This window comes from Mycena indigotica (genome assembly GCF_014461135.1).
Source record: "Mycena indigotica strain 171206Taipei chromosome Unknown Mind.scaff0012, whole genome shotgun sequence".
Classification (NCBI taxonomy): Eukaryota; Fungi; Basidiomycota; class Agaricomycetes; order Agaricales; family Mycenaceae; genus Mycena; species Mycena indigotica.
In genome coordinates, this window is record NW_023503011.1 from 1303976 (window position 1) to 1315682 (window position 11707).

Here is an 11707-nt window from a genome sequence, read left to right on the forward strand (position 1 = left end):
CCCTCAAGAGTGGTGTGTTGGCGACTACCTATACATTCGAAAACCTCATTGCAGAGCTGGAACTCTCGTTCAAGGACACAAATGTGGCACAGGCGGCGCATCTAAAGCTGACGACTACTCATCAAAACAAGATGTCGCTGACCGATTTCTTCCAGTCATTCGAATTGCTGGCAGAACAGGCTGGCTATAGTCCCAATGCCAAGCCTTATGCATACGATGCGTTCCTAATCCAGCTGCTTGAGGAATTGGTCAATACGGAGATCACTGGTCCTATCTACGTGGAAGGCACTGCCCTACCCAAGACCTATTTGGAATGGAAAGAGCGTCTGATGCAGATCAACGCCAACTTGTCTTGGAACAGGCTGCGTTTGGGCCGCCGCGGACAGACATTTGGTTTCATACCTCAATTCCAACGTACTCCGCCCGCCGCCCCACGTGCCCCAGTACCAAAAGCAGCCGCGCCTGCTAAAGATCCCGATGCCATGGACGTCGACCGCGCTCGACAGAAGTGGAAACCCTTGCGCTGCTTCAACTGTGGCAAAATTGGTCACATTAGTCGCAACTGCCTGGACCCCCCTCAGACGAAACTCAGCGTCAGGGCCTTGATGGCTCAGGTTGATGAGGGTGACAAGTTTGATGGCACGTTGGCGCAGTTGATCCAGAAGTTGCTTGAGGCGGGTTTTTAAAGCACTCCTCTCCCCTGGCCAAGGAGACGGAGCGATCCAAAATTGTTGATTCAAAATATGGACGTTATTCCCCTCTCAGTAAATTAAATGCGACTCCCGATATGCCTGCTACGGACTCTTTTTATGGTACCGACTCGGACTCGTTACGAAAGGACATACATGAATTCCTTTACAACTCTCGTCGTATCCATGTTTTGCAAAATCAGAATCGTCTTCATAACTTAAAGGAACAAAAGCGTGCTGAGAAAGATGAGTGGTGGACTGAGTTCCAAAAGGCCTGCGGAGAAAAAACCGCATCAACAAAGACTGAGAGAGGAAGTGAGGAGGCGGAGGCTGATGTGACTGTACCTCCAGTCCCAGCGCACACTAGGGTTCGAGACTCTATCCGGATGCAAGAGGCTGCTGCGACAAGCTAGAACCAAGCCAGATCGTCTTAGTCAGGAACTGAAAGACTTTCAATGGGAACGTAAACGCTATGAGATGTTGGTCCCAATAACTCTCATGGTTCCCGAGACTGGCAAGGTTCGCGCAATAAAGGCTTTGCTTGACAATGGTTGCACAACGACCTGCATTGACTGAGCATATGCCCAAGCTGAAGGATTTGAGTTGAAAGAGCTGGACTCTCATATTATCGCCCGCAATGCAGACGGCACCGAGAACACTCACGGCAAAATAACACACTATGTCGAACTACGCATGGGTGTTGGAGATCATTGGGAAATGCAACGCTTCCTTGTCACTGGACTGGGTAAAGCCCGTGTCTTCATTGGATACGATTGGCTTCTCAAACATAACCCTGAAATTGACTGGCGCTCCCAAAAGATCAAGTTTTCTCGCTGCCCTGTTGAATGCAATGCTTGTGATGAAGAGTTCCAAGCCGACCCTGATCTGGAAGAAGGAGAGTCGATCTTGCTCGTGGACTTTGGTCCAGCAGTTGATCTCCGACTGAAGGACACCCAAGCACAGCGAATGGCGGAAGAAGCTGGTCGAAACAAAGAACGAATGACCGAGGAGAAGATTCCCAATCAGTATCGAGAGTTTGTCAAAGTGTTCGCTAAAGAATCATTTGACTCTCTACCTGAATGTCGTCCATGGGATCATGCGATCGAACTCAAGCCAGACTCTAAGGCTGTAGATTGCAAAATCTATCCTCTGTCTCGTGATGAACAAAGAGAGCTCGACAATTTCCTGGAAGAAAACCTAAAGAGCGGACGCATCCAACCATCAAAGTCACCGATGGCGTCTGCCTTCTTCTTTGTCAAGAAAAAAAGACGGCTCTCTTCGACCTGTGCAAGATTATCGGAAGTTAAACGAGATGATGATTAAAAACCGTTATCCTCTGCCCTTGATCTCTGAGCTTGTCAATAAGCTCCAAGGTGCCCGATACTTCACAAAGCTTGACATTCGCTGGGGTTATAATAATGTGCGCATCAAGGAGGGAGACGAGTGGAAGGCAGCTTTCCGAACCAACCGAGGACTGTTCGAACCCTTAGTCATGTTCTTTGGGCTTACCAATTCGCCGGCAACATTTCAAACAATGATGAATGACATCTTACGTGATCTGATCAATGAAGGACACGTTGTCGTCTATCTTGACGATATTCTTATCTTTACGGATTCACTGGAGGAACATCAGAAGATTGTTCGCCAGGTGCTTGAGGTTCTCCAGCAGCACAAACTCTATCTCAAACCCAAAAGTGTGAATTTGAACGCACTGAGATTGAGTATCTGGGAGTGATTATCTCGCACAACTCAATGAAAATGGATCCCGTGAAGATCAAAGGTGTCATGGAATGGCCGCAGCCCAGAACAGTGAAGCATGTGCAAGCTTTCTTAGGGTTCACCAACTTCTACCGCCGATTTATTCGAGGCTACAGCGAAGGGGTTCCCCTCAGAAGCTCCCCGGCCCTGTACGTCGGGCCTGCGACGCCTGTAGCCCCCTCCATCGTGCCTGCTTGCGCTGGCGGTCGTTTGCAGATGCGTATAAAGCCCACTCCACGGACTTGCGCGATTTCTCCTTTGAGTTTTGGGAGCGTCAAGTCGAGGATGGCGAGTTTGCGTTGTTGCGCCCGGACCCACGCTTCGCTGACTTGGTCGGGTTATCTTCATCAGTCCCTTACCGATCATTCCTGTTCTCCTACTGGCCTCGTTCCAACGAGGATTTGTTCAGGCGAAGCACTACCCCGGTAATACACTTAGAAAATGTGCAGTAGAGCAGATTAATGATCAATCAAACTCTAACCAAATCAAATCCTAACTATTGTGTGTGTGTGAGTTCGGGGTTTCGAGTTGCAGGAAACAACTAGCGAATTTAAAGTTTACTTCAAAGAATTGTTGTTAATTATTTGAGTTTGCTTTCGATTAGAATGAACAAAAACAAAGAGTTATGTGATTGTATTGATGGAGGAGCAATATGGCTCGACTCCCCTGCACCTGCAATATTAGTAACCTGCAATTTACCTGCACCTGCACCTGTTTATCCTGCACCTGCACCTGCAACTTAATCCTGCAATTTAGAGAGTTGATTTCCACAGCAAAACTGAATAGATGTGACGGCTGAGGTGTCACAAACTACCAGCCTTCTGGGGATTAATTGATTGCCTATCACAAAATACATGCAGCCTTATATACCTAGTGGAACCAAATAACACCAAATAGCCCAAAATGCTAATAATTCGACTTCCTGTGACTTTATGTGACGCTCTATGCCTTATTAGGACGCTCTAGAACTTCGAGTCATAGTGGCTGTGGCTCTAGAACCTTCCTGGCGCTTCCCATGAGTCATATTTCCTTATTTGTCCGTTGGAGTCATTCATGAGTCATACTCTTCCACAGCCTTCTGGGTGCTTCCCGGCTAGAAGCCTGCACTGCCTGGCGCTTCTTATGACTCCAAATGACTCTCCCACTGAACCTTATCTGCGCTTTAGGGTCTAGATGAGTCCAGAACTTGTACAACTGCTCATAATTGATTGTTTTGCATGTTTATGCATGTTTTTGTGTTCTGAGTGTGCAAACATTGAAAATAAAATTATTCCAGTGTTTAGGACGATTTTAGGCGTGGTCTATTTGCCTGCCTATCATCTCCCCTTTTCATAAATATTGACCGTCCACGGTCAACATAGCACATATTTTTAGCAACTACATTTTTCATTGCCTCCAGCTACATTTTTCACTGGGCATGGGGTGCCTACATTTTTCAGCAAACCATGGGTGAACACTTGTTGTGATTTTCATTTTCTGCAGTTGAGAAGTTCCAAACTCCTCTATCACCTATAAGTATAAGTTATAGTTCAAAGGAAAATTCATTTGGAATCTTCCAAAGTCAGTGTCATGGTTATCTTGCCTTGTTATTTGTGAGATGTTCTCGATCATATGGACCAGCTGACTAAAATTAGTCAAGCTCATCCTTGAACATATTTTCTCTTGAATGTCTAGAAATTCTGTTTAAATCATATTTCGCCATGTCACAGATGTGTGACCGACACACAACATCATCAATTTGGTCTGAACTGATTCTAGGACCTCCAGTAATATTTTCTGATTTTTCTTGTGTTTTCTGGCATTTTAACAGGACATTGTGCGATTTATTAGCCATATTTGAGCTTAATAAGCTCGCAACTTATGTTCTGCCATTGAACGCGGCTCATTTCTGCCTACTCCAGCATTGAAACCGGTTGAATTGTGCCAGTAGCCGGCTATTGATCGGGGGCTGCCGCTTACTTGATTCCGCTGACGCGATCGCTGACTTCTCCGATCACGAATGCCACGTCACACTCTCTGCTCTCTTCCTCGTCGTCTTTTGCGTTGCTGGCCGCCTGGCCTCGCAAATACCGCCTTGTGGTGTCCTATAGCAAGCTCCCATGCTCTGGAGCTCTTCTGGTGGGGTTAGGGCCGGTGAATGGGTGGATGGAAGGGCTGGAAGGAGCGCTGGGAGGGAGATGGAAGGGAGCGCAATGCGCTCGCTGGAGGACTTTCCAGTCTGTCGGGTGCGTCCTACCACTTGTCCTCTCGATCACTAACATCTCTAAACCTTGTTTCCAGCTAGAATACGATCTTTGTATCCGTGTATGCGTCCACCAATCCGACTCATACATTTGCTATTGCTGACCGGAAATCTCCTTTCCCGGTCGCTCCAATCATCTCCATATCTCCTTATGCGTCCATTTGAACCTAGCAATCCTTCTGGGCCTGGCAAAATCCCGCTCCATCCGGTATCTTTTCATTTCCTGCCGCCTCGAGGCATTTGAGAACGCAGGAAGTTCTCACCGTCTGTTCATCCTCAGGCACATGTAGCATGTGCCTGCGCTCGTCGTCTCAGTCATCCGACGGTAGATTCGAGTTCAATCGACCTCTACAGCAGCGCTCTGAACCGTTCAATTGGTTCCACGATGCTGGAACGAAATTTTTGGTGCGTATTTCATGTTTCTTATGCTTCCCTCCCCTTTTCTTTCGCTACCAACTGTCCCCAGTTGGAGTTTTCTTCCCAGCTGCGAGCAATCGGCGGGTAGGGTATAAAAGCAATGGTGCGTAGTTCCGTTCTGCATCGACTCGTCGAGCATTCACGACCACTTTAACGCTCATTATGACTTCTGCCTTTGCTTTTGGAACTCTCCCCATCTCTGATGCTCGTCGCGAGCAGCTTCTCCGCGCCGCCAAATACAACGACAAAGCGACATTCCAGTCGCCATCTGACGCCGACAACCACTGGATCGCTCAAGCGGGTGTCTGGGTGGGTGAATAGTCCATTTCTAATCTCCCATTAATTTTTCTTCTAGGCTTCCGCCGCCGAACATGCGCGTGCGGTCAGCAAGGACACCACGCTCTTTCGTGGCCTTACCAAAGTCCGCGAGGAGTACGAGCGTCGTCTCCCGCGTGGTGCTCTTGGCCGGGACGACCTCAGCGACACCTTGCGTCGCTTCTACGGTGATGCTGCCCTCTACCATCTCATTGACAAGAACGAGAAGAAGCGCGCCAAGGCCCGGCTGCAGAAATTCAACCGCCGGCAGCGCCAGCTAGCGCTCGGGTCCGCTCAACGATCCCGCGTAAGTGCTTGATGGTTTCATATTGTTTCGCACTGAGCAATCTTCAGCGCCGCCTCAACATCGACACTGGTGCAGCAGCGCACGACGCGGACATGTTTCCTGTCCCGTCCTCCTCATCCTCGTCCACTGAGTCTCTCCCGCCGTTGCCTCCTCCTCCTACCATCGCAACTACGTCCACTTCCAGCAATGGTGAGGCATCATCCATGGAGATCGATGCAGACTCTAATTTGGTGCGTGTCCTAGCTCGGATCGGCTTCTACTTGGTCATCTTGGCCTCGCTTCTGGCCGCCGTCCTTCAACGAACACTGATGTGGATCTCACTTTTACAGCCAATGCCATCCATCCCGCTTCTTGCTTTGACTGATTCCGGCACTGATGCCGTCGTCGTTCAACCTACTCCCACTGGTACGTTTCATTTCTTGCTGTTCTGTGACATCTCTGATGTGCAACGACAGCTCCGGTGAGCTCCCTTCATCACGAAGCCTTGCTCTCGCGGCTGATGTCTTCAATCAGCCTGCGCCTCAGCCCTCTGGTAGGTTTATATCTTATCTATTTGGCCTGTCTCATTGTTGTAGGAGCTCCCGCTGAGGGAACTTCCTTCACCAACACCACCTCCCAGCCTGCTGATGCAGCCACCGGCCCTACCATCAACTCCGGTAGTTCCGCGCAAGCCGCTGCTTCGGCCGCTGTCGAAGCCGGTCCAGTTGTCTCGGCCACGGAAGACAAGATTCCGTCCGGACGTAGGTCTTCATTCCTACCTCTCGTTTTATCTTCTGATTGTTCGCAGCCTCTCGCCGCGATCCGCGACCTGCCAAGAGGTCCTACTGGGCGCCGCCCGTTCTCGACATCGACCGTGCTGATGAGTACCGCACCAAACGGATCAAATCCCTCGAGAAGCGCGTCCTGGCTGCTAGTAGCGAGCCCCGCCGTAAGAAATCTGGTGGTGCCTCCAGCTCCAAGACCTCCGACTCCGTGGGTTATTTTTATATTTACATTCCGTTGTTGATTCAATTCGCAGTCGGCCTAAACCGTGCGAGTACTGTGCTGATGTTCAACACAGCCCAGCATACTGCTAAGAATGATTTTCTTTTCTCTTTCTGTCCCCCCTATGCCCATCATTTCCTCAATATGTCCCGTTTATGACCCTTATGACTTATGACCATCATGACATGATATGATCTGACTTGTCCTTTTCTTTACCACTGTCTTTACTTGTACTATGCCATTTACTGCACAGTCTTTACAGGGTTTCTGGGGTCAGTAGGGTGGTTGGAGCTCTGTAGCACTTTGTACTTGTCTCCTTTTTCAATGGACACTCTATCTGCGCTCTTTTTGATCTGATCTAAGTCTCTTTGATCTTCTTGATCCTGACTGATCTCCTTGATCAACGACTTCAGTCTCTTCAGATATTTGATCTTCAACTTCAGAACTTTCAGAGTCTGAGTCTGACTGATCAATGTCTGATGATGGGCGCAATCTTACACCACTAAACTGTAAGTCTTTGCCCTGATCTTCAATTTCTTCAGAGTCATCTCATCAGGAAAAAAGAAAAGCCATGTAGCTTGGAGGGCAGAATTATAGCATTTGTAGCATCCCACTTCACACTGTAGCACAATGTAGCGCAGTGTAGCAAACTGTGAAACAATGTACAGTTCGATAACTACTGTAACAAGGCAGCTAAATATGTATTCAATTCTACAAGTCCTGATGTTATTCAACTCCAGAAAGTAGTACAAAATCGATGTGTCGAAGATAGGGATTCAGATAAAATGTCTTTGCCTGATCCAAGACCTTTTCAGAGGTGTAGTCAATTGGAATTTTCCGAGAGAATTGGGGAATTAGATGGCAACTACGGTTAATGAAGGTTTATAAACAGGAAAGTTGGTGTGGATACTGTCAAAATCGGATGGGTAGATAGCTTCAGACCGAAGGAAAGTCTCGAGATGGTGCAGGAAGTCGTTTGCGCCGAATTCCGTCTCCAGAACCTGAGCCGAAAGAGAAAATGGTGCTGATTTTGCAATCTTGAATGGCAGGGAAGCTGTAACTGGGGCTGCCGCTATGCTGCTTGGAGTCGTTGCTGGTTCCGAAGGAGGCACAATAGAGGCGTGATAAATTGGCACCGCCCAATCGAGGTAAGCCGAGAATTTGTAGATTGCGTCACGTCGACTGAGCCATTGAGTCATTTGGGCCAAATAATTCTTGCGATTTGAAGCTCGGTAGCCCATTTTTGCGCAATCGATGTGTAGACGCTCGCTCAATTCAGTACTCTTTCCCGCGGTGGAACCTCCGAGTCGAATGAGTGCAACATAATGCTGCATTGCGTGGATTTTGGGAATATTGAAGTGTTCACGAATACCAGTGCGCAGAAATACGCCCTTGTTATCGTGGAACATTAACCAAGCAGCCTCAAGGCGCATAAGGGATTTGTCGGTATGAGTTTCGAAGTGTGCGTAATAAATGAAATCGAGGATTCCACGGACTGCAAGCATGACTTGAGGCTCGACAGCACCATTGATTACGCCTAAAAACACCTTCTCCATGTTTTTGTATTCGTTCCCCGTCCACTGGGAGACCAGGGAAATGCCCTGCTGGAAGTGTCGAAGGCTAGGATGGTCCAGCATGGCCTTGAATCGCCTGTCAATTTCGGCTTCCTTCTCCTTCGTTGACCCGTCAACAGACTCTGTCGCCCAAGAAACTGTATGGTCCTTAAAAACCCCCTTGTGGAGTTGATGCAGGAGGTCGGGATAAAATGAGCGATATATATCGCAATGTGGCAGGTCCTTCCAGAACGGATCATTCTGTCGAAGACCTAGCTCTTCAAACTCAGGCGGATCCAGACCGTCGGCCTGCTTGCGCAATATCTTGATTGTCTCCCCAGGCTCTCGCGGACGCGAACGAATAGGGTCGCCTCGCTTGTTTGCAGCAACCTTGCACTCCGGGCAGCGGTTTTCGGCACAACAGGAAGCGAGACAGCGCTCGGGATGGTCTGCGAGGTGCGCGACAACAAGCGGGTGGTTCATTCGGAAGTGCGCATCGGCGCAGAGCATGCGGACACCATCGTTGCCCGGTTTGATCAGCCCATTGAGAAGGACCTTCATGCAGTAATGGTAAAGGTCTTGTCGAGCAGCAGAGCGATCCTTGGCTCTTGAAAAGCACTGGAACTTCGAGACAGGAATGTAGCCGATAAGAACCATTGCATGCGAATTGGGTTTGCGCCGGACGTCATCGGACACATTTGCGGGAGCCGCGTATGCTGGCCATGCCTTCTTATCGCCACTGAAATTCGACAGCTGTGTCTCGTCCGTTCCGATGATTATGGGACAAACAGTATGCCCAGCAGGTATCTTTTCCTATCCAAATTGAGTACCCGACGGGGACAGAGTCAATGTGACATACCTGTAGCTCCCACCACCGATCACCAGTGTGCATTTCCCCATATTCACGATTTGTACACTGTTCGTCACGATAGATGCGCTGGGGAGCATAGAACATATGATCTTTGAAGGCTGGGTTGGCCATAATCTCTTTGATGCATTCTAATGTATCGCGTCGCCAAAAATTCGACCTCCTCGGTGACTGGATTGCCATCCGAATCGAGGATATCGCCAGTAATTTGCAGCATTTCGCATTCCCACTTTGGTCCCGCAGGCAAGGAGTCAATTTTCTGGTAAAAAGAATATGCATTGTGATAAGACGGCTTTGCACCGTGGCGAATCTGTGGGAAATGGACATGAGTTTATGGCTATGTCAAGGAAATGTGGCAGCCGTGCGTACCTTCTCAAGCTTGAGAAACTCTTCTATCTTCCCCCGACTCACTCCTGCTTCCACAAGCCACTTTGCCAGCTCCCAGTCTCCCGCACTCTCAAAATCACCCCACGGCAGAAGACCGAGCTCCTCTTGTTGTTCCCGATACACTTCGAACGCAGTCTTCCCCTTCGCTCCACCATCCAGAACACATCCCGCAGGCTCCGGGAAATCTTCAATCCAACGTTCGGAACCTGGCGCATCCAAGTCGGGGTCGTTATCAGCAGCGTTGTCGACAGCGGTATGCGGAGCAAAGTATGGCTGCTGGGCTACCACATCGTTGGCAGGCGGCTCGGTGTCAAGAGCCATTTCGTCGTACCCAACCGGCTGGGTAGCTTCAGGCAGTGGCGGGGCTGCCGCATACTTGGCCTCAAGAACTAAGCTAAGTTGCCGTCGACAGCTTGGCCGTTGAGCGTAATGCGAGTGTAAGCCGGCATTGGTCTTGGGGTTGGCAGCACAGAATGGGCAGGCATGCTCTCCTCTTGTTGCAGAGCGCGGCATCGGGTAGTTTCGGGCAGAATCGGAAGTCTGTGGCGCGCGTCACAGCATTTTTTTTTCTTGACTCGTCACATCCTCCCTTTGCTTTTCCCTCCTCACCACCCGTCCTCATGGCACGGCTCATTGCCTCGGATAGCTCTGAGAGCGAAGATGACGATACTCAAGAGACGCCCGTCCGTAATGGTCCACACAAGCCTGTCCCGCATCTTGACCTTGCAAGTGGGAAGGTTACAGGTGGTCGTCGCAAGACTAAGGCCACCGCAAAAGTGCAGGAGAACAGTACGTGTATGCTCTTTCTTTTCATCTCAATGTTGACGCTTTTTGGAGAGGACCGCGAGAAGACGAAAGAGAAGGCCAAGCTTGCGGCGACACAAAAGCAGCTCGAGAAGGAGAAAAAGAAGAATAAACAGCTTGCTGGTACGTGGCTCTCCTAGTTTCCAAACCTACTGTGTCATGATTTACTAGCCAAGCTCCGGGAGAAGGAAACCTCCGACATGTCTGCTGAAGAGGAAGAACAAGACGATGTCCCGCTCTCCAATTTCTCGCACAAGGTGTGTCATAGCAAGAGCTCTATACTTGACTTATTGACTGGATAGTTCGTTTCCAAGGGTGTTTTCTCATCTACTTCGTCTGCTTCGAAAGTCAAAACAGTCCGCAAATCCACCGGCGTCGATGTCCCGGTCATTATACCTATGCGAAGCCCACGTAGTGCGTCATCTGCAGGGTCTTCGGTGCTGCCTACTGACGTCTCATTCTAGCTCCTCTTCAAACCGTCAATACGAATACAGCTGTCGTTACCACCAGAGTCACTCCCGGACAGAGTGGTGACGAAATGGAGCCAGGTTTCGTTGACACCACCTTCAGCTCTGCGGTACGGCGCAAGCGTCCCAGATCCCGCTCCCGCTCCCGTTCCCGTTCCCGCGCCCGCGCTCATTCCCACCCTCGTTCTCGTTCTCGTTCTCGTTCTCGCTCCCCTCGGCCATCCTCACCCGTGACTGCTGCATCGCCTACAACTTCCTCTCAGTCAAGCCGTACCCCCAAACGATCAACGACAAGCATCGAAACGATCCTCCCGGTGGTGAAGATTACATTTGTGAACGGAAAACCACCCGCCGGTCTTCGCACCCACCTCAAAGATTTGACACCCGACTGCGCAAAGCGGGTCCAGTCCGCTCAACACAAGTTTGAGCTTTACATCTGGACCAATGACTCATTTCCGGGTCTCGACATCGCTACTAGCTGGGTGAAGGTCATCTGGGGGGAGCTACAGACAGAGTCAGGCCCGATGGAGCTGACACATCGGGTATCGACAATGGTATGTCTACCGTTACTGAATGCGCACGCCTGGTCTGATATCTTCCAGATTACTAAATACGGTGCTCATGCTCGTAGCGCCCTTGTGGCGATTGCAAAGCCGATTGTCACGACCCACTACAAGCTTCTCGATGGCGACACGGAAGGCATCAAGCTCAACGCTGCCAGCCTACTCACTAAGGGAGCGTTCCATTACCGTGTATGTTATCTCATTGCTCTCGTTGCATGCTCATTGCTGTTGATAGAATCCTTTGACCCGTGAAGGCTTTTGCGCAAAATCCAGTCATCAAGTCAATCATCCAGGCTGCCTGGTTTTCGCAATCGGATAGCCGCGGAATACAGCATCCGACCTTCTTCAGCCCC

At 49.7% G+C, this 11707-nt stretch overlaps 2 protein-coding genes across 2 annotated transcripts; one reads left to right on the forward strand and one right to left on the reverse strand.

The window, feature by feature from the left end:
- Positions 1 to 5268: 5268 nt before the first annotated feature.
- MIND_01235300 (uncharacterized protein) lies at positions 5269 to 6755 on the forward strand (the record flags this gene model as incomplete). The annotated part of the gene is made up of 7 exons (XM_037368848.1): positions 5269 to 5415; positions 5462 to 5728; positions 5776 to 6133; positions 6184 to 6264; positions 6304 to 6468; positions 6516 to 6700; positions 6747 to 6755. 7 exons carry the CDS (start codon positions 5269 to 5271, stop codon positions 6753 to 6755), a joined length of 1212 nt encoding a protein of 403 aa, XP_037214816.1.
- An 811-nt stretch (positions 6756 to 7566) lies between these two features.
- Positions 7567 to 10033, reverse strand: MIND_01235400 (uncharacterized protein; the record flags this gene model as incomplete). Its single annotated transcript, XM_037368849.1, has 4 exons — positions 7567 to 9078; positions 9125 to 9250; positions 9294 to 9443; positions 9503 to 10033. The coding sequence occupies 4 exons, from the start codon at positions 10031 to 10033 to the stop codon at positions 7567 to 7569; spliced, it is 2319 nt and encodes a 772-aa protein (XP_037214817.1).
- Between the last annotated feature and the right edge of the window lie 1674 nt (positions 10034 to 11707).